This window comes from Camelina sativa, chromosome 8 (assembly GCF_000633955.1).
Source record: "Camelina sativa cultivar DH55 chromosome 8, Cs, whole genome shotgun sequence".
In the NCBI taxonomy this organism is placed as follows: Eukaryota; Viridiplantae; Streptophyta; class Magnoliopsida; order Brassicales; family Brassicaceae; genus Camelina; species Camelina sativa.
Window position 1 is genome coordinate 6789734 of NC_025692.1, and position 27084 is coordinate 6816817.

General features: G+C 35.1%; 4 protein-coding genes across 7 annotated transcripts; 1 reads left to right on the forward strand and 3 right to left on the reverse strand.

Annotated features, from left to right (window-relative positions):
* On the reverse strand, positions 156–6405 carry LOC104706533. 3 transcript variants are annotated; one of them, XM_010422734.2, is made up of 17 exons: positions 6054–6405; positions 5621–5954; positions 5265–5508; positions 4866–5131; positions 4307–4471; positions 4071–4210; positions 3471–4005; positions 3261–3352; positions 2918–2980; positions 2750–2838; positions 2601–2666; positions 1880–2509; positions 1712–1777; positions 1520–1590; positions 1384–1441; positions 1039–1294; positions 156–801 (listed from the first exon to the last, which is right to left on the reverse strand). In XM_010422734.2, the coding sequence occupies exons 2-17, from the start codon at positions 5893–5895 to the stop codon at positions 347–349; spliced, it is 3471 nt and encodes a 1156-aa protein (XP_010421036.1). In that variant the 5' UTR covers positions 5896–5954; positions 6054–6405; the 3' UTR covers positions 156–346. The 3 variants fall into 3 exon arrangements, with proteins under 3 accessions (XP_010421036.1, XP_010421035.1, XP_010421034.1); XM_010422733.2 differs by having other exon boundaries at positions 156–807; positions 3471–4002; positions 6054–6404; XM_010422732.2 differs by having other exon boundaries at positions 156–807; positions 6054–6404.
* Positions 7493–9928, reverse strand: LOC104706535. Of its 2 annotated transcripts, XM_010422735.2 has the most exons (5): positions 9706–9927; positions 9342–9615; positions 8713–8924; positions 8352–8619; positions 7493–7971 (listed from the first exon to the last, which is right to left on the reverse strand). In XM_010422735.2, the coding sequence occupies exons 2-5, from the start codon at positions 9591–9593 to the stop codon at positions 7681–7683; spliced, it is 1023 nt and encodes a 340-aa protein (XP_010421037.1). In that variant the 5' UTR covers positions 9594–9615; positions 9706–9927; the 3' UTR covers positions 7493–7680. The 2 variants fall into 2 exon arrangements, with proteins under 2 accessions (XP_010421037.1, XP_019084764.1); XM_019229219.1 differs by having other exon boundaries at positions 9342–9928.
* LOC104706536 (poly [ADP-ribose] polymerase 3-like) lies at positions 11673–15708 on the forward strand. The gene is made up of 15 exons (XM_010422736.2): positions 11673–11866; positions 11970–12211; positions 12294–12492; positions 12582–12695; positions 12786–12913; positions 13002–13176; positions 13259–13630; positions 13716–13843; positions 13929–14005; positions 14095–14255; positions 14341–14550; positions 14636–14738; positions 14823–14905; positions 14988–15314; positions 15409–15708. Exons 1-15 carry the CDS (start codon positions 11813–11815, stop codon positions 15481–15483), a joined length of 2448 nt encoding a protein of 815 aa, XP_010421038.1. The 5' UTR covers positions 11673–11812; the 3' UTR covers positions 15484–15708.
* LOC104706537 (zinc finger protein ZPR1-like) lies at positions 21341–26877 on the reverse strand. Its single transcript, XM_010422737.2, has 17 exons — positions 26734–26877; positions 26161–26297; positions 25636–25680; positions 25369–25409; positions 25143–25224; positions 24916–24960; positions 24669–24725; positions 24252–24311; positions 24028–24155; positions 23696–23948; positions 23488–23554; positions 23306–23376; positions 23127–23216; positions 22548–22656; positions 22196–22287; positions 21995–22100; positions 21341–21772 (listed from the first exon to the last, which is right to left on the reverse strand). The coding sequence occupies exons 2-17, from the start codon at positions 26281–26283 to the stop codon at positions 21660–21662; spliced, it is 1482 nt and encodes a 493-aa protein (XP_010421039.1). The 5' UTR covers positions 26284–26297; positions 26734–26877; the 3' UTR covers positions 21341–21659.

Here is a 27084-nt window from a genome sequence, read left to right on the forward strand (position 1 = left end):
AGGATCTCCCAAAAAGAACAGCATCACACTGGACCGCACCACATTTTGCAATTAGATTTCAGAAGCCACTGGCTCACTTCACATGACAATTTTGTGAGTGTTTTCAGTGATATGTTTATTCCAGGGCAAGGGCAACAAAGTATGAACACTTTGAAGATGAAAATACATATATTATATATAATTTTAAATCATTTTTTAAACAATACTCAGCCTCAAGGGCAGACAATAATAAAACAAATCTTTATATACAAAAAATTAGAAACATAAATCATAAGAAATGAATACTTTTGGGTGTATGGGTCAGACCAATCTCTTCTGTCAAATGTGTTTCTTTTTCTCCTTTCCCTCATCCAAACATAAATGAGAGATCATCCATAGGAACCTCATCAAGTCCTGCTGTATCAATATCCTGAAGACCCTCAAACCAGCTTCCAATATCTGCCTGGTCGTCTATTTCTTCCAGATCATTGAACGCTAATTTTGAGAAATCGATGGGAGCTTCTTCATCAACTGCACCGTCTCCAGAGGTACCTCCTCGGTTCGAGGTGCCTCTGTTTGCTGGACCTGTTGGGTGACTTGATGTTGTTGTCGATCTTGATTGGTTTTCATTGTTGTTGTTGTTGTTGTTGTTGTTCTTTTCTTTGGGTTTCGGTTTGTTCTTGTTCCTGAAACCATCTTCTCTCTTACCTTGAGCCCCTCCTCCTCCACTAAGAACCGCGCTGTCTATGCTCGTTGTGACTTTAGATGAAGCGCATCCGATTACATCATCTATCAATGCTTCCCTCCTCTTAGTACTAGACACTGCACCTACAAAAATCCAAATACCTCATCAGATTTTCCAACAGGTTTAAAAGTGTAACCACTGTCTAACTATTTCATCAAGCGACTTGACCTTTAGTATCTAATAACATACATTTGAATGTGCTTTCGCATCTATCTGAAAAAAATCCTATCCAAGTTGTCATACATGCCATAGCAGAATGAACTATTGAAAAATCAACTACGGAACCAACATCTAAAGTTCAGAATTTTGAGCACCTGAACCCTTGGCCTCAGCCTGATGATTAGAAGGTTCATTGAGCGTGTTACTGGCTGTTCCAGAGCCACCATTTTCTGCTGATTTTGCATCGTTGCTGGGAGAACTAAACAAGATGTCTTGAAGTGCAGGATCAGCAAAACAGCTAAGCCCAGTTTCTTCGAACTTACGACACCTAGCAACTGTCCGCCTGATGAATGACAGTGCTACTTGCCTTGAGACCTTGTTGACTTTCGCCGCTTTACTTCCACGGCATGCCTGTTTCCAGAGTAACATCAATAATTAAGAACCCCATATATATATATATATATATATATCATTCATCCAAATTAATGATGGTTTCTTACCATTCTTTTCTTGTGCGCTGTTTCCACCAGATGGTCCATAGCAAGATGCTCAATTTTCCTGCACGTAATCCTTAAATCTTAATAAAGATAACTTTTTAACTTGAAAGATAATGCATCTGAAAAAGCCAAATCCAACCTTTTCTCAACATCTTTCCCCTTCTGGATGGTAAAATTTAGCTTCTCCAGCTTTTTCTTCTTGTTTCGGATCTAGTTTTGGTAAAAAAAAACGGAATATGAGAACGGTTACTATGCGTCAAGGACGAAATTTTTATGAAGATCAGACAAAAACTCTTGCTAGTAACGAATGAGATATTTGTTTTGCGTTTACCTGCTGGTAAATGCCTTCCTTTAACTCCATAACATCAGTGCTCATAGTTTCTTCAGCCAGATCAGGCTGTGATAAAAGAAAAATGGAAATAAGTAAACAATAAGAGTAACACGTTTTTTTCTTTAGCTCAAGTTCTTGACAGTTTAATTGACTGGAGAAAAAACTTACCATTGCCTCAGGAAACACACCAATGCTCTGTAGTTCCAGAAGAAGTCGCTCATCCAAAGACATAAGTTGATACTGGGTGTCAGATACTGGGAAGTTGGGAATGTTCACTTCCCTAGCTTGCAATTGGCCCAGATTATTTGAATATGTCTCATTGCCAAGAGCGGCGTCTGAATGTGAAAGATCATCGTCCCCAATCCACTGTTCATTGCTATGGACCGATATAGACATGCTACCATTTCTGAAAGGATTAGAGACAACACTCCTCTCACTGGAAAATCTGTCAAACAAACAACTCTTAGGGGTCTGAAAATCCCCACTTGACTCTACTTCAAATTCCATTCTGTCTCTCTCTCTGAACTCGGTGTCGATATAGGTACATGAACCACAGTGAGAATCATCACTAGCGTAATGAAGAGACAGGTTCTTCCCTCCATTGAATTGTACAACTTCTTCTCCATCATCTTCCTCAATTAAGGCAGAAAGTACCCTCTTATACAACGGAGTGCTCTCGTTCAATTTTCTCATGTCCAATCTCTCAAATGAAAGACCAGATACACATGATGAGGTTGGACTTGAATAGTCAACAATTCCCTCACCAGGGCGATGCAGTACTTTGGGCAATTTAACACCCTGAAAAAAAAATTATCTTTCATTCATGCCATATTCAGATTATATAATGAGACTATAAAACGAGACATTGCTGCAGAAGTTTGCAACTTACCAAGATGTTATAACCTTCTAGGATTGCCTCTGACAGAGACTCATCGAGTTCAACCGCAAAATTCAGCTGATTTTTGGATAATTAAAAGTTAATAAGAGATTGCATTCTAGAGAGAAGTCAAATATGATATACTATATATCGATTATTACCTGATCCTTCATGTTTTGCATGTCGTCTGCATTGACGGCAGCAAAGATGTGGTCCATCTTCTTCCAAAACTTACCGGAACAAGCAAGATCTACGAAAATATAAGTCTAGTTAGAAGGAAATTTGTGGCAATAAAACTTAAAAGACATGACATATGGACGGATGAATACTTGCTGCCTTCCGTGCCGAATTGGCTGCTGCAAAAATATCTTCACGATCATCATCAGATTCACCTGAAAAGCCAAAAAATTACTTGAATACATGCTTAGGAACTGACACCATCAGAAGAACGAGATGCTCTTTAGGTAATTATACAGCTAACATGAAGAGATTACATCTAACTACCACCACAAAACAAAATAACTGAGCAAGAACTAAAAGTTACCAAACCTCAAAATATTCAAGGTAAGTCGCGTTTAGGATATAAGTAGAACCAGAACATAGTTTATTACCAAACACTATCCAATAACGTGATAAACATTGGAACTCGAAATGCAAAAATAAAATAACTACCTGTAATATCTGAAGGAGTATTGGCATTTGAGGCAAGCCGAGTAGAAGGTTTACGATCTTTAACCTTTTTCGCAGGTGGACGCCCATATTTGCTGTCCAGAGAGAGAAAGAAGGTTAGAACAATTGGTCTTCCGAATTTAAGAGTTATATACAATACAATATTTTGAAAGTAGAAGGGTAAGGAAAAGAACTGAATTAGGTATAAATCACCTTCTATTCTTATCTGAAGCATTCTTGATGTTGTGAAGAGGCTTCTCTACTGGTAAATTCTCCGACTTAACCATGATAGGATGAAAGCCAGGAGTTATCAACGAGGAAACAATTTCGCTCTTTCCTTGCTTCCATGTACCACCTCCTTTATGACTGCTTTGAACCTTATTCTTCCTTATCGGAAGTAATAGCGACCCTGATTTAGGAGTTGTGAACAAGTCACCACTCGCAAAAGCACGCTCTCTGGTTTTGTTGTCTCCAGCTCCTGAGTCCTCACTTTCAGATAACCCATATGGCGATGAAGCATTCCTCAAATCCCTTTTCATTTTTAAAGGGCTACTATCAACAACTGAGAGTGACGGGGTGGTTCCAGGGGATGCTCTATGACTAAAATCAGATGTTGCAAAACCTTGAGCTGAGATCTTGTTTTCAGCATGCTTTATTACAGGTGAAATAACATTTGTTCTCCTTGTTCGAGAATTCTTATGCGGTCTCTGGCCAACCCATTGAGCCATTGCATGTGTAGATGAACCTGCTGGAAATGGAAGCGTTAGCTTATTCCCATAAACATTACAGCTACTGTATTTAGACAACACTAACCTTGTAACACACCGGATGGGGAATCAGCTTTAGATGAAGAATCAACACCAATAACGGCTGCTGTTCTTGGAGCCCTAGAAACCTTTGCTTTCAATATTGCAGTAGAGCTGTTTGTGGGGCTATCATCCAGTAAGTTTCTCCTGGATATGCACAATTATGCATTTATAAGTCACGAGAACAATTTGCTATCATATAGAAGCAAAATCTAGAACATAAAGCTTGAGGTATCTACTCACTTATTGTTTCCTTTGGCTAGCCTCTGCTCAGCAAGTACTGAACGATCCCTTGCAATGGAAACAGTTTCCAACTCATTCCTGGATAATGCAACCATACCTGGACTGTCTGGCTCAAATGAAGTATCAAGTCTGTTAATCCCACTCACCCCGGGTGAAGATTTCGATCTGCAACAAATTGACCACATTATGTTTTCTATAAGAAACATTATGCTAAAGTAAGATCTACCGAAGCAAATTCAAGATGAAATCCAGTTTAAATGAAAAACTTGAAATCTCCGACAGTAACTTAAATAGCTCATGGACAATAGAAACATGTAGAATATCATAGCTCAGTTAAAAAACAGATTAGTATCCCCACTAGAACATCATAAATCCTGCAACAACAACCAGTAAACAAACGAAACATCCTTTTCTTTTAGCTCCACTTATGGCCCTTGGACTATCAAATAAGTACTAACATCCTCACACGATGTTCAGTGTTATATGTCCAAATCCCTTTATGTTGTACTTTAGCTAACCAACAGGGAACTACCAGGTTTTACTAATCATTAATGCACACCTGAAATTCTGGGTGTCACAAGAACGCAACTTAGAGTCAGTTGTTGGCTTTGGCTGCATGACACGTTGATCAGGATTCATAACTCTGTTTCCTAGAGTAGCAACAGACCGTTTCCTTTTCATTCTTGTCTCCCATCCTTCACCACCAACAGGTAATCTGCGTATCTTCTCTTCTATTCGCACTGGTTCTCCAGACAAACTTGGAGGTGAATCAGATCCCTTTTCAATAACCTGCTGCCTTGCAAGGGAAGACATTCTACTATCCCCCTGAAAGCAATAACAGGCAGACACCATTAAACAAACAGTGACGTGAGAGAAATGCTTGTGGAACACACTAATCGATTATATAGTAAAAACTAATAAGCACCCTATAGATCTAAAGTAAGGTTTAGATACAAACCCGCAAATCAGCGACGGTGGTACGAGGACGCTTGTTTAATCCAAGCATCTTTTTCCTTTCCTCGGATCTTTGAGCCACCATACTGTCTTGTGTTCTTGGAACCTGGTTCCTGACCTTATCAAAGTTTGCTGCGTCCATTCTCTCACCAGGTGGTATATCATTCCGCCGTCGTTTCTTTGAACTTAATGTCTCTGCGTATTTGTCCAACTTGAATATGGATTCACTTAGTTTCTTCGCTAGATCCCTACAAGAAAACACAAGGTTTTAAGAGAAGCAATAAGTCCTAAGCTAAACTCTATCCAACTATATATGATTAATCAATGGCCACAACAAATAAATGTTTACACAGTACATACCCAGCTTCTCTGGAAGTATCAAGCACACTATCTTTAAAATGCTTGAGCTCCTCAGTTGCTACAGGCGGAGAAGGTCTGGGATGAGACATCCCAAAAGAAGTATCCTCTGATGAAGCCCTACTAGGAACACCAAGAACCCTTCTAAGCTCACCTGAACGAGTATAGCTTTGATTCCCTAATCTAATCGGTTCCAATGCCAAGACTTGAGACAAATTCGGGGTATCAGATGACAATCCTATGGTACCCCTGCTCAAATTGTTACCAGAACCTAGCATTATTAGCCCCCCTTTGGTATACTTCCTTGCTTCACACACAGTAACAAGCAACTCAAAACCTGATACCAGAAAAAATAGAGTTATTCTTCAATCCTCAACTTAAAACTATCTTAATGTGAAGAAAACCCAATTCTGAAGAATACGTGAAAAATTCTTACCTTTGTATCTAAGCCCAAGGCATAAATCAATACTAACAGCCTCGAAAACCCTAAAATTCTACAACACCGCCGTCGAATTCGATTTCCCCGACGAGAAATTGCAAAACCCTAGAATCGCGGAGAAGAACCCAAAATTAAAGAAAAAAAGACACGGGGGAACTTGAGAGCTATATCGAAGCTCCGAGAATCCCGAAGCGTAATTTTTCGGACAAAAAAAAAAAGACCAAAGCTATGTAAGAGTTTCAACGAAGTCAAGCTTTGCTTTGTTGTTGTTGTTGTTGTTGTTGTGGAAGATCAGAGTCAGAGGAGAGGGAAAAAGAAAAAGAAGAGAAAGAAAAAAAAAAACCCTTTTGGTCAGCTCTCTTTGCTTATTGGCCATTAATAACATTTATGTACAAAGATCGATGACGTCATCACCACTCTCTCTCTCTCTCTCGTCTCAGTTTCACACGGCTTTGACCAGTCCAGTAGTGTCATTTTATGATGTTTCTAGTTTCTACTGTGTTGTTGTCTAACTCTTTTTATTAAAAAGGAATATAAAAGTTTTACATATGGTTTGTGATATTTTTTATGGAGGTAGATTTGTGATTTCTTTTGTATATAGGAGATTCACTTCTGATTGTTTAGACATGGAGTTCAGATTGATAAGATTGTATAAACAAAACGATCAAATTTTTTAACGGTTACTGAAAAAACGGTTAAAAAGAAATTCGTTAGAAATTGTGGAAAAAAATAGATGAATTCGAAAAGAACGGTCAAATAATAGTTCTGATTAATAACAAACGGTTAAATAATATAAATAACAACTTAAAATTTAAATTTAAATTTTGTAAAACACATTTAAAAAAAATAAATAATCAAAAAAATTATTAAAATATACTATTAAACAATTATAAATTTTCAACCAAACAGTTGTAAATACACATTTTTGAGCGGTTATAACCGTTTCAACTGAAGATCTAACAATTTTATTCCAACCACTTATTTTATTCGTATTCTTTTTAACTGTTCATCCGACTGATAACCAAACAAGCGGTTGATTTCAACGCCTTCTTAATTATGTTACCGATAAAAGGTACGACTAAAAGTTTGATTTAGTTTTCAAGTTTACATTCTTATAATTATTTATACGAAAAAATTCGACAACTATATTCTTGGTAATTTTAGGGTGAAAGAAATCAACTCAGTACAAGGATTTACTCAAATTCAGTTTGGTACATGTAGACTTTAGACTTTGATTAAAGCTGATGAAGTGTTAAACACGAACTAACTATATTGTGTATAGTATGCAATGAATCACTGATTATGAAGAACCTATAAAATAAATCTGTCGAGTTTGTATTAATATTTTACCAAGAAACTATAAAAACGCTTAGCTCAAAGTTATTAGCAATGTTGATATCTGAGTATATTCTATTTGAGGAAGATAAAGGAGTAAATAGATTGTTAAGACTTAATAATATTACCTTAAAGTATTGACTTTCAATAGGTTTTTCATTTCAGTTACAAACTTATATAATATGATAGTCCATCAAATAAACCTCTCAAATAAGTCAAGTTTTTATTAGCTAGCATCTATATTAGTGTATGATGTTACGATATCTTTGTGTAGAGATATAGATGCTCATCAGTCAACAAGAAGCGCCTTTATAATGTCTACGCATTTCTCCTCCTCGGCTGTTAGAAGATGTCCATAACCTAAGACCTCGTGGTACTTAATCCATGGAAGCTTTTGTGAAATATATCGATTGATTTCGTATGGAATGATTCTGTCTTCCATCGCTTGCCACACGTGGACCGATCCTTCGCCTTCTGGAAACGGGTTTTCCAATTCAGTCGGGTCGAATTCCCATGTAGCAAATCCAGCCATCATGTCCCGGTGAAGACACTCGTGGTCTCCTTGTTGTCGGACCTTTTTCTGGGGTTTGAACCGATCATTAAACAAAATGTAGGGTCAAACTGTGAAAAAATCTTCAGACACATGACACTGGCTGACAGAAACCTATGGATCTAAAACCTTACTTGTTATTTCCAATTTGGCCATAAACTTCTATAAAGTTATATTTAACCCCTATAATTTAGGTCAGAACCAGCCCATCAGGAATAAATTTTCCAATATGGCCATGAACTTTTTATCTATTTTAATTTGGTCCATGAACTATTTTCAAATGTACAGTTTGACCCTGAATGTATCCCAAACTTCAATTTGACCCATGTTAATTAGAAACTAAGCCGGTCACACTTTCCAAATTAGCTCTATTATTGTCATAAAATGGAAAGAAAAAATTAACTTATTACCATGGCAGGGTTTGGATGCTCCATTTTCTTCTTTATGACGACCAAATCTTTATCGCTGCATATCGCATTGTTCCCCGTGATCATACTCGAAGACGGAAACAGTTTTTGGGTCAACCACCAATATAACAACCACGGAACATAATGAGCCACTCTAAAGGTCCACTGGTCTTTCGTTGGCATTAGCTTCAACGCTTTACTCAATTTGTCTTGAGGCACTTTAGTCCACCAATAGTTCACAAATGGAACCACTAACACTGCTCCAGCTAGTCTATTGAACCCCACCAAAAAATAAAACGGAACATTAAATAATGAGGCAGTAGAAAAGTGTAAAAAACAGAACACAACATCAAATCTTTATTACGTGTGGGGAATGTATTTGAGGCAACTGTAAATCGAGTAAGCACCAAGTGATATACCAAGAACGTAGAACTTTGGTCCGATCTTGAGTTTATCGGCGAGTTCTTGAATGTCGTATGCTTCACTCTTAACTGTGCGTGATGGGTGTGGATCACTTTCTCCATATCCTGCTCTATCGTAGAACAAAAAGTATATCCCAAATACCTCAATCATATCCTGAAAAAAAATGTACGAAGAAACTAATTTTCATTGCAATTTTTTTAAGGTTGTGGTTGCTTCAAAACTCAATTTTTTTAATGAAAAATTTATTGAATTTTTTTGCTTTTGCGTCTACATGTGAACTGTGAAGTGATTTTCTATTAAGACAAAAAGTATTTCAAAACTCTCATACGGCGTTTAGTTATTTCTTTGTTTGCATTTAATTAGCGTTAGAAAAATCGTCTAATGTAACCAAAGATAATAAATTCTCATTCGGAAAAAGTTACCAAAAACCAAAAATAAAGAGGAAAACAAAACATATCCTCACATGTGAAAGCAAAAAAAAAACAATCTTTGAATATATAACTAAAATGGTGAAAATGGGCATGTGACAAGTGCGAGAGTTAAGTAGAAAATGAGATTTTAAGTAAGTACCTTAGGGATGGGAAAATCAATGTCTTTGGAGCTGTTGAAGCCATGCGCGACAATAATCTTGTAGTTAGCACTGGCTCTATCAACTCCAGATTCTCTATAGGCAAGATATCGTCCATCACCGAGCTTGACTCTGGGAGAAGTAACCTGAGGACCGTGTGGAACGCCGCAGATTCGCGGTGGTGGAGGCTTTAATGATCGGTAAATGTAGCCTATAAGGCAGACGAGGATCGCAGCCATCACCGAAAGCATCATTATTAATTGTTATGTATCTAACCTGAAAATAATTTCCAAGATTGGTGATATATACTTAACAAGAAATCCAAATTTAGATCTGATAAGAAAGAAAGAGATCAAGAGAGGAAACCTTTGGAGAAAAAAAAAAAAAAGAGTGAATAATTAAGACTACTTGAGGTGGAGATATGCTTTGTAGGATGGTTAACCACCTAATGATCTCATATTTATACTAGAGAAACCCATCTTTGGGAATATTTTACAAAGTAGTCTTGAATAAATGTATTGAAAATCCAAGAAATTATCAGGGTATCATGGAAATAGTAAAAGAGAGAGATGAGTGAGAGAGAATGAGAAAGAGACACAATCACCGTCAGAGTGGAATCCACTTGTTGACGTTGCAAGACAGTAGGGAAGGATGGTTGTGTGTCGTACGCATTATTGTGACGTTGACATGCGTAATTTGCTGTCTTATGATCCCAATCTTTTTGAATTTTGACTATGACTCTTATGGCCGTGGACGTATTATTGTTGCATCGTCATCATGTGTTTAAATACATAGTTAGTTACATACAATGCATCTTGTTAACACTACAAACAAAGTACTAATAATAATTTGTTCTGTTCTTATTTTTTTTTGGTAGAAATAATTTGTTATTTTCTCGTGAATGTGTATGGATTATTCTTACATATGTATATTGTTTAATTGAAACTTTTAATACATCCATCATATAATAGTGAAATGTTTAATATTAATTAGATTATAACAGTTGTAAGAACTCATACCAAAAAATAAAATATAATATATAACATTTGTAGCTATAAATAGATAAGGAAACTAACAAAAGAATTTGTAATATATGTATATATAATATACTAAGACAACTATTTTAAAAGTTTCCAACTACAAATTTGACCATGTCTGAAACAAATCTCATATCTTAATAAAAAAAAATTAAAAGAGAAGCAAAATCCTATAATGTGTTCTTTTTTAAAAAAGAAAGAGATACGAAAGAAGCTGGAAATTGAATAATAGTAAAGTTATGTGTGTTAGTGTGTATATGGATGTTTTCTCTGCGTGCAGCTGTATATTATCCATATTGTTACTTTTCTTTTTGGTTCTTACTTTCTATTTTTCTTGCAATTTTCATATTGCAAGCACAACTCAGAAGGAGAATTGTTTAGCTGTCGCAATTGGAGATGTAGTTAAACATTTTTGTTTTTTTGTTCATTGAGATGAAATTGAGACTGTTGTAAATAACCTCTTCTTTTAGTTTTTTCGTAAAATAACATTTACTTTTGCCAACTCATTGACCAACTGAAATTTGGAGTTAAACTAATTATAGGATAAGGCCTCTTTACATAAGAGAAACTTAAATTTATAATAATGTCATTTTGATTAGGTTTGAACAATCAAGAAGGAATCCAAAATGTATTAAACTTTCTAATTTTGTGTAAAATGCTGTCATCCATAAGTTCTAGTCTCCTTAGGTTCAAGACTAGCACATCAACGCATATTTTTGTGAAAAAATGAAATTTCATCCGGTTTCCCCACCAAGAATCGAACCCGGAGAGTAAGATACTCCTTCCTAAGGGGACCTTGGTAAACGCAAGACGAAACATTGGATTGGTTTCCCAATCTTTGTTGGTTCAAAAAAGATTTCTTCGGGTTTGTTTCGAGTTAATTGACCGGTACGGTTGATTTGAATTGAAACAACGATACACGGTCTTTTGGTTTGGTAATTTTCCGGTTTAAAGTATTTGGATAAGAAAAGAAACTGAAACTGAATTGAATCCCAACCAAATTTAAACCGAATTGAACTACAGAAGATGACGCTAATTTTATAATGGGATCACCATAGAGGCAATGACACGACACAGATAAAAAGATCGAAGATGGCAACATGCAGAGACTATAAAGAGATAAAAACAAAGATATAACTTGAGACCAAAACCACCTGTCCACATAAAGAGACCTGTTTTCAACACGTGGCTAATCCCTACATGTTTGAGAACACTTGTTAGTCTTCCGGAGAAGACAGAGTAGCATTTTCATTGCACCGTTCGTACAAAGGACCTTTCATCTTTCTATATTATCTTTTTTAGCAATCTGAATAACAAAATAGTCAATGTACAAAATCCCCACAAAAAGAGGGATTCTCTGAAAACACTCGAAAACAAAACTTAAAAAGATCTTTTGGTTTACTTTAGAAGTCAAGACAGTTCAAAGATTTGGCTCGATGAAGGTTCACGAGACAAGATCTCACGCTCACATGTCTGGGGACGATCAGAAGGTATGTTTCTAGTTTCTACTACATCAATTGATCTTGTTAAAAATTTGTGTTAGTGAATGTGTCTTTTTAATTTTGATTGGTTTCTTTTGTATAATTTCTTCAGAAGGGAAACTTGCGGAAGCATAAAGCAGAAGGGAAGCTTCCAGAAGGTGAGCAGTCTCAAAAGAAAGCAAAGCCGGAAAGTGATAATGGCCGTTCTGTCAACGGCGCCGGGGATGTTGCTTCAGAGTACAATGAGTTTTGCAAAGCGGTTGAGGAGAATCTGTCCGCTGATCAGATTAAAGAAGTTCTTGAAAGCAACGGTCAGGACTGTTCTGCTCCTGAAGAGACTTTGCTAGCTCAATGGTCAGTCTCATAGATCGTTTGTACAACATCTTTATTTGTAGAGATTTTCATATTTACATGCTAGCTTTGTTTCATTGAGCAGCCAAGATTTGCTGTTCTATGGGGCGTTAGGTAAATGCCCTTTATGCGGAGGAAGTTTGATTTGTGACAAGGAGAAGAGATTTATCTGTGGAGGTGAGATTAGTGAGTGGTGCAGTTGCGTGTTCAGCACAAAAAATCCTCCGAGAAAAGAGGAGCCAGTTAAAATCCCTGACTCCGTCATGAACTCTGCTATATCTGACGTGAGTGTTCCAAAATTAATCAGTCATGTTTTGTTTTTCTGTTTTTCGATGTCGTTCACTTGAGTTATGTCATTTTGTTTCTGATGTAGTTGATCAAGAAACACCAGGACCCTAAAAGTCGACCTAAAAGGGAGTTAGGCTCTGCTGATAAACCCTTTGCTGGAATGATGATCTCGCTCATGGGACGTCTCACGAGAACACATGTAACGTAGCCTGACTCTTTTTTGTTGGGATCTTTGATGTGATTCCTTGGTTTACGAGCTAAAGAGTGGTTTCCCTCTCTGTTATTGCAGCAATATTGGAAGAAAAAGATCGAGAGAAACGGTGGGAAAGTCTCCAATACTGTTCAAGGCGTAACGTGTTTAGTAGTTTCTCCTGCTGAAAGAGAACGAGGTGGTACTTCAAAGATGGTGGAGGCAATGTAAGGGTGTAGTGGTTTCTACCAAATTTTGTATGTTTCCGTTTATTTTTCAAATCGTTCACTCAGGTGTTGTTTCTTGTGCCTTAAGGGAACAAGGCCTACCGGTTGTGAGTGAAGCATGGCTGATCGATAGCGTGGAGAAGCATGAAGCACAACCACTCGAAGCTTATGATGTGGTCAGTGATCTTTCAGTGGAAGGGAAAGGTATTCCATGGGATAAGCAAGATCCTAGCGAGGAGGCAATTGAATCCTTATCGGCTGAGGTATATAGATTAGCCCATCTAGGTGATGCTTAGCTTCAAATGGGTGACTTCAAGAATCTGATTTGTTTTTTGATATTTTCAGCTCAAAATGTATGGGAAAAGAGGAGTCTACATGGACACGAAACTTGAGGAGAGAGGAGGGAAAATTTTCGAGAAAGATGGACTCTTGTATAACTGCGCCTTCTCGATATGCGACTTGGGGAAAGGGCGTAATGAGTATTGTATTATGCAGATGATCACGGTGCCAGAGAGTAACCTGAATATGTACTTCAAGAGAGGAAAAGTAGGAGATGACCCTAACGCGGAAGAGAGGCTCGAGGAGTGGGAGGATGAGGAAGCTGCTATCAAAGACTTTGCAAGGCTCTTTGAGGAGATAACAGGGAATGAATTCGAGCCATGGGAACGTGAGAAGAAGATTCAGAAGAAGCCTCATAAGTTTTTCCCTATTGATATGGTCTAACCATTGTACCTTGCGCCTCAAGCACCTCTTTTTGTTGCTTGATGTATTGGGTTTTGATATTGTTCTGTGTATTCCGCAGGATGATGGGATTGAAGTGAGAAGTGGGGCCCTTGGACTAAGGCAGCTTGGTGTTGCTTCTGCTCATTGCAAGCTGGACTCGTTTGTTGCGAACTTCATTAAAGTTCTGTGTGGTCAAGAGATTTACAAGTACCAATTCTTGACACACATTCATTATTTTTATCAAGAACTCTTCTCTGATTGTCAATGTTGTGATCTTTTTTGTTCTTTACAGATATGCCTTGATGGAGCTTGGGTTGGATCCGCCTGATCTTCCTATGGGAATGCTAACTGAGATTCATTTGAAACGATGTAAGCTCTAAAATCTTCATGTATCACTTCTTGCTGTTGTGAAGTTTCGGGTTGACCAGTGAGTTGCTTGTGGTTCTGTTTTGTTTCAGGTGAAGAGGTATTACTGGAGTTTGTGGAGAAGGTTAAGACAACAAAAGAGACGGGTCAGAAAGCTGAAGCAATGTGGGCAGACTTCAGCTCACGGTGGTTCTCTTTGATGCATACTACAAGGCCGATGCGATTGCACGATGTCCATGAGCTCGCAGACCATGTAAGTAAATTAGAGATCCACTCTTTGTTGTGATGTGTTGTATGTCAATACAGAGAATTTTCATATTGTTGGATCTATGCCACAGGCCGCGTCTGCTTTTGAGACGGTTAGGGACATAAACACAGCTTCTCGTTTGATAGGCGACATGCGAGGTGACACACTCGACGACCCGTTGTCTGACCGCTACAACAAACTTGGTTGCAAGATCTCTGTGGTAGACAAAGAGTCTGAAGATTACAAGATGATAGTAAAGTACCTAGAGACTACTTATGAGCCTGTGAAAGTCTCTGATGTTGTAAGCTTCCTCTCTTGGCACGCATTTTACGAACTTTCCAAATAATTTTACTGTAATGATGTGTTATGTTCTGGTGTTGTTTCAGGAGTATGGTGCGTCAGTGCAAAACATTTTTGCGGTGGAGTCGGCCGCAATTCCTTCATTAGATGATGTCAAGAAGTTACCGAACAAGGTCCTTTTATGGTGTGGTAAGGATTCAAAAATCCATGTTTACTATTCTCTCCTTTCTCGAATTTAGTCAGATTAGTTATTGTTTGTTTCCTTGCTCATAGGGTCTCGGAGCTCAAATTTATTGAGACATATCTACAAAGGGTTCTTACCTGCTGTCTGTTCTCTTCCAGTCCCCGGTTATATGGTAATTATAACTACTTTACGTCTGTCTTTTGCACCATCTATTTAGATCATAATAGTCTCATGTGCTGCTTTTTTGTCTACAGTTTGGGAGAGCGATAGTGTGTTCAGATGCAGCTGCAGAAGCAGCAAGGTATGGTTTCACGGCTGTGGATAGACCAGAAGGGTTCCTTGTATTGGCCGTAGCATCACTTGGCGAGGAAGTTACAGAATTTACAAATCCACCAGAGGACACAAAGACATTGGAAGAAAAGAAGAATGGTGTGAAAGGTTTAGGGAGGAAGAAGACTGAAGAATCAGAGCATTTCATGTGGAGAGATGACATAAAGGTTCCTTGCGGACGGTTGGTTCCATCGGAACACAAGGACAGCCCTCTCGAGTACAACGAGTATGCTGTGTATGATCCGAAACAGGTAAAACATGGCAAAAACTGAATCCGTATATACTTCTTTTGTTCAGTATACATGGCGGTTTTGTGTTTATTAGAATGTTGGTTTTGCTTGACAGACGAGTATAAGGTTCTTGGTGGAAGTGAAGTACGAAGAGAAAGGAACCGAGATAATCGATGTTGAACCAGAGTAGAATGTAGATACAGGGGTTGGTTTGATTTTTGCGGTGGGCGGCGGCGGGAAGCCATGAGAAGATATGGTTTTTTGGTGTTTCATGTTTTCTTATCTAGGTTGCAATATATGGTGAATGTAAAAGTGACTTCTTCTTTTTGGTTGTAAGGAAACTATCTTGACTATACGACTCTTGCTGTGAAAAGCTTTTAGCTGTGTACAATATAGATTTACACGGTAATCAGTACTCTCTACTGTTAAATGGTCTAAAACCGTAACTGCAGTTTTCACGTTCGTTAATGAGTTTATAATAGAATCAGTAGTTTTCAGACACGAGAGCAGTGTGTAAATAATCATACTTTTATTCCATATCAGTTTATTAGCAGCCACAATGACAACTGACCAAACGACATAGTAAGAAAGAAAATAGTTTATTAGCAGCCACAATGACAACTGACCAAACGACACGGTAAGAAAGAAAAGAGTTACTGCCAATCGTTTTGACTATGGTATATCGGCTTCACAAAGAAAAGAAGCGTTTATATTATCTCTTTTTCTTTCTCTGGTCTCACCTCAAGATCTGTAGCTCAATTGTCTCAATAATGTTGACCAAATGGCCAACATATACGACAACAAGTTCAAATCAAAATTTAAGCTTTCCCATTGAATTCCTTATAAGTTTTAATTAAATTTAAAATTCAACAATTTAATCATATACATAAATTTATACTTTAAATTCACTGTTTACTATTAAATTATAACTGAAATTACATAAATTGTGAATTGATTATTATTTTTCTACGTTCATTTTCAATTAAACACACTATCAATTATAACTGTAACTCTTCTAATTAAATTATTTTGTAAATATAACTTCTATCATTTCAAATCCTATAAATAATCATTCTCATATACTCTTTCTAAATTATAATATTTTTTTTTGTTTTGTTTATGTTTTTGTATGGGTTGAAAACTTACTGTAAGTGTTTAATTATATATGTTTGTTGGATATATCTTATATTGTGTTTTCAATTTTATTTCTTTGTTTTATGTATTGCTCTACCTTCTTTGTTTTCTTATTATTTTTAAATTTAAATTATATATGTATAATAAAAATTGATGGGCTATACAAAAAAACTTATCATGCAGATTCAAAAAAATATTAAGTTTGATCATTGCACAATAAGATAATCAAGCTAAAATAATCATATATAGATATTTGAAAATTTTATTTTGTCAAAGCAATGAGAGTTTATTTGGATGTGGGTGCCTAAACTCGAGTACGACTGTTGTTATTTCGAATCAAGTCTTGCATTTCAGGAATATCTAAACACGAATCTGCCATTACATAGTGCTCCAGTCACAGAAAGGTTCAGCTTCGGGTTTCGTGGTCAGTCATTTTAACCTGATGATGTCAAACTGTGGGTTGAAATTGTAGTTTTTCGGTATGTGAATGAGTTGAATTTCTATAATGATAATCATTTTCACTTTCTCGGGCCTAGAAAGTGAAAATGATTATGATTATAGAAATTCAACTCATTCACATATCGAAAAACTACAATTTCAACCCACAGTTTGACATCATCAAGTTAAAATGACTGACCACGAAACCCGAAGCTGAACCTTTCTGTGACTGGAGCACTATGTAATGGCAGATTCGTGTTTAGATATTCTTGAAATGCAAGACTTGATTCAAAATAACAACAATCGTACTCAAGTTTAGGCACCCACATCCAAATAAACTTCCATTGTTTTGACAAAATGCTAGTGGAGAAAGCAATCATGCTATGAAGAAAGGATATTATCTTCACCAGCATTTCATCGGGGAAGTCACTGATTTTACTCATATGTAACATTTCCTTTTTTTTTAGGTAGAAAAGTAATGTTTTTTTGTCTCTCTACTATCTTTCTTTTATAGACAAATGAAGATGAATGTGAAGAGACATGCCATCAAGAGTCACAATTCATTTTAGTACTTTCGAGGAACCTTTGGGCTTCTCAAGGAAATGAATTTATTATATCAATCATTGAAGAAAGTGTTGGTCCATAATTGAGTTTCAGAGTCAAACGTTTAGGTCATGATGTTTCGGTTTGTGTTATTTCATTTAAGAGTCACTAAATATGTAGAGACACAAGTCATTGTGTTGTTGTGTCTATTTGTTAAAAAACATACCTAAAACTACGTAATAGCTATTTTAATTATCCAAGATACATAACAACAACGTAGATCTCTCTAGCTTCTTGTTCTTCACTTAGACAAATCTGAGAGTGAAACAAACACAAAGAGAAGCAGAGAGATAAGTCTAATGCTCAAATAAAGCTTTCAAATAAAATAAATATTAAATAATTCTTTATCAATAAACTTGATATTTTTTGTTTAAACCAACATATATTAATTTAATTTAAACTATGAAAATTTAGAAAGATATATATGAATAAATTAGAAAGGCAAGAAATAGAAAAGAAATATTATTTTTATATAAATAAAATAAAAATGGAAAAGAATGTTAAATATATATAATACTTTCTAAAATAAAATAAAGAATCAAACTCTTACAACACATAGGAGATATAACAACAATTGATATTGGTGGGAGATGAGGAGAGGATGATTACTTATAAGATAATAATCCAAATTAGATAATGGAGATGAATCTTAAAAAAAAAACAATGTAAAATATATTTAATGTAGTCTCTAAAATTAAAATTTAGCATTAAACTTTTACAATGATATTTCATCTGATTTTTTGTAAGCCATACAACAACAAAAAAAAATCAAAAACAAAAAATGATTTGAGGTATTGTGGAAGAGAATGAGATAATGTGAGAATGTGAGAGAATGATACAAATTGAAAACAAAGTTAAATACATATAATATTTTCTAAAATAAAATATAGAATCAAACTTTTACAACACATATCAGATATAACAACATTTGATATGAGTGAGACAGGAGGAGAGAACGATTAATTATAAGATGATAATACAAATTAGATAATGGAGAATATAATTTATTGTGTTTGAATAAAATTGAGTGATGAATATAATTAATACATAATTTATTTTATTTTCAGTTATAATTTCATTTATAATTTCAGTTATTTTAATAGGTGAGTTAAATGTATTTTGTTAATTGGGTTTTATATATTGTTTGAAGCAATTAAAAAATTAGAAAGCAAATAAATAAAAAGAAAGAAAATTAGAAAGCATCAAATGAAAATAGACTAATAAAGAGAGAGTGAAACCTTACTTTTATGTACTTTTATTTTAATATCATTATAGTTGAATATCTATAATGATAATCACTTTCTTACATATTTGTAAAAGTATGCAATGTTTTAATGAAATAAACTATTGTAATACAATTATTAAATTAATTTTCCTTAATTCTCTCTTACTTCCAAAAAAAGTTTAATATATTTTTTAGTATATTCATGGGGTATTTTCAAAAATACCCCTTTTTCTATGTCCTTTTTTAAAAGTACCCCTCCATGTTGACCATTTTTAAAACTACCCCTCTTTATGTACAAAATGACCAAATTATCCTTTTTTTGAATGATAACAAGAATGTTTAGTCACCAAAATAAAAAAAAAATTCCCGCCAAAAATAAAAATAATTTCCCGCCAAAAATTATTTTTTTCCCCATCAAAAATATGTTTTCATGCCAAAAAAATTTTTCCGCCAAAATTTTTAAAATTTATACCTTTTAAAAACCATGTAAACGCTTTTAAAAACCTAGTAAAATTGTTTACAAGGTGTTTAAAAACCTAGTTTAATCGTTTATAAGGTGTTTAAAAACCTTTTAAAAACCTTATAAAAACCTTGTAAAAGCGTTTACAAGGTGTTTAAAAACCTTTTTAAAAATATTTTGAAAATCTTTTAAAAACCTTATAAAAAACCTTGTAAAAGCGTTTAAAAGGGGTTTAAAAAATCTTATAAAAACCTTGTAAAAGCGTTTAAAAGGTGTTTAAAAAACCTTTTAAAACTCTTTTAAAAAACTTGTACAAGCGTTTACAAGGTGTTTATAAGGTTTCTAACTTATAAAACCTTTTAAAAACCTTGTTTTTTGGCGGGAAATTTTTTTTGTCTAAAATATTTATCAAAAATTTTTTGACGGGAAAGTTTTTCGAAAATTTTTTAGCGGGAAAATATGTCGGAAATTATTTTGGCGGGAAAATTTTGTTTTTCTTTTTATCAAATAAATTATTTTTCATCTAAGGGTAAAATGGTCATTAAAAATTAAAGGAGGGCAAAAATAAAAATGGCAAAAAAAGAGGGTATTTTTGAAAAATGGTATATCAAAAAGGGTATTTTTAACAAATTCTCTATATTCATCATTATATTTAGTTCTTGTGATTCAACATATAATTATATAAAGATCATTATTATGATTATTTAATTCAAGTTTTGTAATTTAATGATTTTTCTAAATAAAAGAAGATTTGATATTCGATTTCCAATCCCGTTGTACTACAAAGAGAAAATAATTAGAATTAAACCTATCAATATAATTTAAATTTAGTAGAATATAAAAGAAATTAAAGATAAAATTAATCTTTGGAATTTTTTTCAAGCTTTTGACTGCACTTCATATGATTTTATTGGGAATATATTTAATTTATATAAACAACTTAAACTGAATTTAGATTTTAGTTATTTAACTCTTTAGTTTATGTATTAGTTTATATAAACAACTTAAACTGAATTTTTGAATATTATAGTAAATATTCATTTTATTATTATGTACAATACAAAGTATTTTTTTACCTTGAATGGTCAAAAATACCAAATAAAACTCGGGGCATTTGGACAAATACCCTTTTTACTATACTTTTTTGCAAAATACCATTTTTTGTTGTCCATTTTCAATAGTACTCTTTTTAATATACAACATAACTAAATTATAACCCTAAACTTCAAATACTAAACTCTACCCCCTCAAACTATATTGGGAATTTGTTTTTAACAAATTCTCAAACTGTATTCTAAATATAAAATAGAGAATCCAAATCTAAAAAAATAAAATTCTAGAAGTTAATTTAACACATTATAATTGTGTGAAAGAGGGAAAAATGAAAATGACCAAAACAATTGGTATTTTTGAAAAGGGGTATCAACAAAATAGCATTTCTAACGTTTTCTCATAAATAGGCCTATTATGCAAACTGAACAATAAAAATAATAAATTCGAGAAATATGTATGTATAATTATATTGAAATACGTTATATAATTTGATATTGTAATGAAATTTATTTGTTATATAGAATTTCAAACCTCTTTTCTAAACTTTATTAAAAATACGCCTTTTAAAAACTTTATTAAAAATGCCACTAAAAACTGAAATATGTGTAATTTTAGAAAAATATACATAAACTACCTATATATATAATGTGTGTAAATTTTTATATATACTTTATAAATACCTTTTAAAAACCTTTCAAAACCTTATAAATATTTGGATATTTAAGTAGAAATATTTAGATATTTAAGTACCTCTAAGTAGTAGGTACTATCTAGAAATATCTTATAAATCTTATAAAACTTTATAATTTTGCATATTTAAAAATGAATATTTTTTAAAATAGATAGGTGAAAGAGACATATTTCTAAAAATATTCGCATACTTTATAATTATTAAATTTACATAATTATTCGCATATGCGCGGACTATTATCTATTGGTCTAAAACCGTAACTGTTTTCATGTTCGTTAAGAAGTTTATAATAGAATCAGTAGTTTTCAGACATGAGAGCAGTGTGTAAATAATCATACTTTTATTCCATATCAGTTTATTAGCAGCCACAATGACAAATGATCAAACAACACAGTAAGAAAGAAAACAGTTACTGCCAATCTTTTTTACTACGGTATATCGGCTTCACAAAGAAAAGAAGCGTTTATATTATCTCTTTTTCTTTCTCTGGTCTCTCCTCAAGATCTGTAGCTCAATTGTCTCAATAATGTTGACCAAATGGCCAACATATACGACAACAAGTTCAAATCAAAATTTAAGCTTTCCCATTGCATATCCAAGTTTCAAAATTTTGGGCGACTCAAAAAAAGTTTATTTAAAAAAAAAATATATAGAAAAGGTGAGGAGTTTGTTCGTTGCTTCTTTTGACTGTTACAATACAACATACATACGGATCCATCTGTCTGATCATCACCATCAAAACTTCACTTATGCGGACAACTTTTAAGGTAATTTGGTTGTCTCTGTGGATTCATAAGCAGCATCGGCTGAAGAAGTATCTATGTCGTTGAGACCCAACTCCTCGTTTTGATCCCATGACCTCTCGTACTCTTCATCTGTAGTTGAAACATAACAACACTTGTTATCCGAAATTCAAGTCCTGTGTCCTAAGTCACATTTGAGTCTTCATTTAAGTCTCAACTTCATTATTACGCAGTTTACAAAATTCATCAAAGGATAAAAAAAAAAAAAAAAAAACGGATACGTCTTTGACTATTTGTTTCCATCTTGTTCAGATTCAACCTAAGGCTGTGTAGTTAGGGAAACGAGCAACTTACATGTGAGCTGATGATCATCTTTGATGTCATCTGTTACTGGTGCAACAAAGGAATTTGCTAATTCATCATCAAGAATCAAAGTCCATGGCTGTTCTAAGCTTAGGAGCTGCAAGAAAAGAAAACACACGTTCATTATTGCTGTTTTCTTCCACATGAAGAACACGACAAGGCTTATATACAGTATTTCGATAAAGTTGCTACCTTAGTGAGCCTGGCTCCAAATTCTCTCCACTTGTTCTTCTTACTCTCTTCCAGACTATCACCAAAAGTGAATCCGTGAACTCTCGCTAGGCCTGTAAGAATCCATACCACACTTCAGTCAGTAGCTAGCGAGGAGCTATAATCCATCATCGGTAATAACAAATCTCAAAACGCCTCCATTATCCAAACAACAAAAGCTTTGTACGGCAGAATATAGGATAATTGTATCAGCTACTTGGCATACTGATTTATGCCATGATTCAATATATATGTTCTAGAGTACTTAGATCACTTCAAACGATTATAACAAGGATAAAGGATATAATGTTGATATATTGAAGGGCATACTCACTTTCTCTGATCTGTGTGATCAACCCTTCCACTGTTGTTACCATACCACCAAGTGTACCACCAGCTAGCTCCAGATCAAGTTCTGGGATTATCACTCCTGCTGTGTCCGACTAGTACACACGATCAACAAAATTTTACATTAGTGACATATCAGAAGGTGTTGCTCTAAAAATATAATTTATCATAACCCACTTCCTAGCCTACGTAGTGGATCATAAGATTGTCAAGAATACTATTGCCATCATATGTGTTATATAGCCACACCAAAGGCCAAAAATATCAAACAAGCCTGTTTTACATCTGATCTCGAAGTTTTTACGCTTTCAACACCTGCCACTATCTAAATCTATTATTTTGTGCGAGGACATGAGAATATAATTTGGTAGTGAGCAAGATTTCAAACCTTTACCCAACTTAAGCTACATACATTCTGGAAGAGCATAAACTTAAAACAGTGACATTCTCAGCTACTTTATTATACATATTACATAGAATGATATGGGAAATCTCTCTAGATACGCCACTCATCCTAAATTTTCTAAGAGAACTGGTGCAAAACAAACTGAAGCGAAAAACTAACCTTGATAACATCTCGGCTAAGGTCAGTAATGTTCCTCACAGAGAGAGTAATTTTCTTTCCCTTATCAGGAATTGCACCACCAGGCTTCAACTGCTCACAATAACCCAAAATAGTTAGTAACCTAAACACCAGGCATATATCTGAAATTCTCTAACAAGATCAGACCAATGAAACCCCACCTCAGAATTACGATAGCCACAACTGTCGCATGTAGATGCCATGACAATAACTTCCTGAAAGTACGGGATTTCTATTTTCTGTTAAGTGGTAAACAGCATCTAGGAGTTCATCAACAAACACAAATACGGAAACTTGTTGCAGAAAACCAAGCAAAGGACGGATCTAAACTTTGAAAGGATACTAGTCACGAACATCCGTGTCTCACACGGCTCTGTACATGCTCCGCAAGTTGAAGGGAAAGTCATCACCTGTTAGAAAGATTGTAACGTTATATGAAATTATCTTATTACAAAGTTTTTTTCTCACAAATACAACTTTGGGCAATGATTATAGCCTTAAACAGAACATTCAACAAAAACTATGTCAAAAGTTACAGAGTCCGAAGTTACCTCTTCAGGCGCACTGTATCTGAACAAGTTGTCGGAAATACTAGTGCTATTACTCTGAGCAATTGCGCGATGACCAGCAGTTGCTCCGACTGTTCCATTAGGTACATAAGCTGTTTTAGCAGAAGGTGCGCCAAGGCTTCCTTCTGATTGTCCAGCCTGAGATGGGTTAGCGACATATCCAAGTGTTGCTTGTTGCTCCGGTGTTCGCTCATAGAATTTGATGGTTAAAGAGGGATCTGGTGATGGAGCATGTCTGTCATGTTGTAAACTTGTCATAAGCAAATAAAAGAAGCATATTCTTCTATTTATAGATCCAAATTGAATATCCTTACGGGTTCTCAATGAAACTGTTTCCAGCAGGATCATCCAAAATGAAAGTGAAGGGTGTTTCTGCTTTAGCACAAGCTCTTAGTTTGGACAAGAATTGGTCTATTGCTTCAGCAGTTTTAGGATCAACTTTCTGTGTCCAGCAAAATATATAGATTATCATTCTAGACTGAAAAATAATTTAACTGAGCAGAAGAACACTAATGTCAAGCTCACAGACAGAATTTACCTTGCGTTCTTCTTGAAGGGCACTCAGTTCATCGGCAGCCCGTGCTAATATCCCTTCCACCTGTAAATGAGATAAAAAAGGAAGCTGTTGACAAGGCACTAGGTAAAAGAAAAACTAACAAATTATAACGAAGCTGCATAGGACTATAAGACTCCACAAAGAAAGAGCTAACACCAGCAAGAGGTTTTCCCAGCTGCTAACACCGGGTTGATGCTAACACCGGGTTGAAGCTAACACATATGGGGCTCTCATGGCAATCTTGCCAATAATTATTTCCCAAGTGACAAGCTGATGGTTATATTGTCATTAATTGCACAACTAATTCTCATGAGTAGAAGAAGCGTTTTTTAGCTTGTTCTAAGAAACAAATACCCTGAAAACGTTCATAACAAGATGGTTAAGATTTTAAGGACTTACGGTAGACAAACTTCCACGTTGGGCCTCTGGTGGAATTTCAAAATCCAGTTCAGGAATCTGAAGTCATATAATCACAAACTACAGTCAGTCTTCAGCTTCAAATCAGTACAGTTTTCATAATATGCGAAGCAAACTAATTCATAGTTTTCAGGAATAAGCAGGAATCAGCTCAGGATTGCAAAACCAGAGTATTTTTTATTCCAAAGAAGCAATGACACGGCATGCTCAAACTTAGATGACCACTAACCTTAATAGTGGCTGATTCAGATTTCACAACTTGCCGGTCAAATATCTGCATATAGACAGAAAGAAGAAGGTCAAAATTAGCTTAAGGATTGAAAGACAATAAAAAAAAAAGATATTCTAATAAGCACGGAGGGCTGCATTCTACGTCATGGTAAGCATATCTCCACATCGCAAAAAAACAAAAATGAATGGAAAAGAACAGAAATTTAGATGATTTAATGGATCAACCTTCACATCACCAGCTAGAACCTCTAGATTATAACAGCATCCTCGGGGTTGAATCTCTCCCGCGAACTGAACTTCATTATTCCTACCAAACAGATCAGAATAAAATTAAAGGCTATATCTTTTCAATTGAGAAAAAACAGAAAATATCTAGTATTTTGTTTTCTAAATCAATGACCCTGCGTATATCAAATAATTAAAAGCATCTCAAAATCTTTAAAAGTTGTACCTTTCTCCGCAATGCGGACATTCAAATGCAGATATTAAGACCTGTAACCAGTAGTAAGTTAGCAGCAAGCTTGTAACCATACATAAGGTCGAGAAAGGCATAAATAACATGTCCAACCAAGGACCATGTTTATTTAAACCAAATAACATAACTTTGTGAGTTTCTGGCGCCCGAGAAAGTGGCCAATTAACAATGAGTAAAGTATGAAAAATCTGAGTATAGAAAATGGACAAAAGTTGGTACTCTTCAAAACAGGGTACACCATACCTTTCTGAAGTGAGGAATTAAGGTCAATAGAAATCTAGTTGTTCCCTGAAAAAGAAATAAGAAGCTATTTTACGCATGGACGAAGGATTAGGAGAAAGGCCAAGAAAATGTCATACAATGGAGTATAAACAAAAAGAGTATGGTAGCGGAAAGTTCACCATATACAGATTCCCCAAGTGCTTGCCACAAAACCACAAATATCAATAAATTTCACCTCAAATTTCTCAGTCCTAGCCAATAAGTTTTGTTTTTGTCCCCGCTACAGTTCATAACAATCTAAAGAACTATTGGATTGCAGAAAGAACTAATGATAATGCTAAAGTACATTAAAAATATGTGCATGTACACTACTGGAAACAAGCTGAAACCAAAGAACAAAGGCTAAAGAGAAACTAGTTGAAAAAAGTTGCAACCAGTATAACTCTGCCTATGACAAAGGATAAGGACTACACAACCAACATCAAGAATCCCAAAGAAACTATGGAAGTATGTCTGTGTGTGAGATAGAGAGAGAGGGAGAGATACATTTTCATTGCAGCGCATGCACATGCTCTCAACAACATAGAGGGGAGCACCGAAGGAGAGATCGGCAGAAACAGCTTCAACCACCGATCTAACATCAATTTGTTCATCACTTCCGCCGTCCATTACCTCCAAAGTTTCTACAAAACGATCCCAAAACCAAAAAAAAATCCGATTAAACCCCAAAGTCAGCGATTCCCAGACGACAAAGACCTCTAAACCGGTCAGCGAGCCACAAATCATTAGGAAACAAAAAGAATGCTAAAAGCATGAAACTTTATGCGTGCCCATCAACAGCTAATTCTAAAATTCATATCTGAATTGAAGTGGAAGTCATAACAAATTTTTGTTGATGATTATTTGCAATTTCCTGGAAAAAGCTTATGAAAACAAAAAGAGAAGTTCTTGAATTTATCCTAAAGGGAAAGTTGGGTTCCTGACCTAAACACCAAATTTGGTACTGGCAAGGTTCCGGTTATACATATAAAACCATAGTATACAAAAACAGAGATAAGAAAGGTCTTGAGACAGAAGAGAGATACGAAACAGAACAATGAAACAGAGAGAGCTTTGTACCTCGAGCAGGTATGGAACAGAACAGAATAGAGAAACAGAGAGCTCACGTCGCCGGGAGAGGAACGAGCTGAGCCAGAAAGAGTAGAAAACGCAGAGAGGCAATCTCGGCTCTGCTACTCTCAAGATTTTTAGGGTTTGTTTGTAAATTTGCACAACCTTATCGCCGTTCGTTTCTAACGACGCCGTTTAGATAGCCCTTTTTGGAATTTTTTTTTGGTTAAAAAAATAATAATTTTGGATGATCTGGATGACGATGAAAGATCATACATGTTATGGAAAGGTTGCATTGTAAAAGAAAACGAATCATTGTTAGATCAAACAAAGCCCAAATTTTATTGTAAGAAATAAAAA

Coding starts and splice junctions, on each gene's coding strand:
- LOC104706533 (XM_010422732.2), bottom strand. CDS start 5,895: ATGCTAGGTTCTGGTAACAATTTGAGCAGGGGTACCATAGGATTGTCA. Junction 4,472..4,865: donor TGTGACACCCAGAATTTCAG/GTGTGCATTAAT, acceptor AATTTGTTGCAG/ATCGAAATCTTCACCCGGGG. Junction 2,510..2,600: donor TAGAAGGTTATAACATCTTG/GTAAGTTGCAAA, acceptor TTTTTTTTTCAG/GGTGTTAAATTGCCCAAAGT.
- LOC104706535 (XM_019229219.1), bottom strand. CDS start 9,593: ATGATGCTTTCGGTGATGGCTGCGATCCTCGTCTGCCTTATAGGCTAC. Junction 8,925..9,341: donor TTGATTTTCCCATCCCTAAG/GTACTTACTTAA, acceptor ATTTTTTTTCAG/GATATGATTGAGGTATTTGG. Junction 8,620..8,712: donor CTCAAATACATTCCCCACAC/GTAATAAAGATT, acceptor GGGGTTCAATAG/ACTAGCTGGAGCAGTGTTAG.
- LOC104706536 (XM_010422736.2), top strand. CDS start 11,813: ATGAAGGTTCACGAGACAAGATCTCACGCTCACATGTCTGGGGACGAT. Junction 13,177..13,258: donor TTGAATCCTTATCGGCTGAG/GTATATAGATTA, acceptor TGATATTTTCAG/CTCAAAATGTATGGGAAAAG. Junction 14,551..14,635: donor CTGTGAAAGTCTCTGATGTT/GTAAGCTTCCTC, acceptor GTGTTGTTTCAG/GAGTATGGTGCGTCAGTGCA.
- LOC104706537 (XM_010422737.2), bottom strand. CDS start 26,283: ATGGACGGCGGAAGTGATGAACAAATTGATGTTAGATCGGTGGTTGAA. Junction 23,555..23,695: donor GATACAGTGCGCCTGAAGAG/GTAACTTCGGAC, acceptor TCTTTCTAACAG/GTGATGACTTTCCCTTCAAC. Junction 22,657..23,126: donor TTAGCCGAGATGTTATCAAG/GTTAGTTTTTCG, acceptor CGTGTGTACTAG/TCGGACACAGCAGGAGTGAT.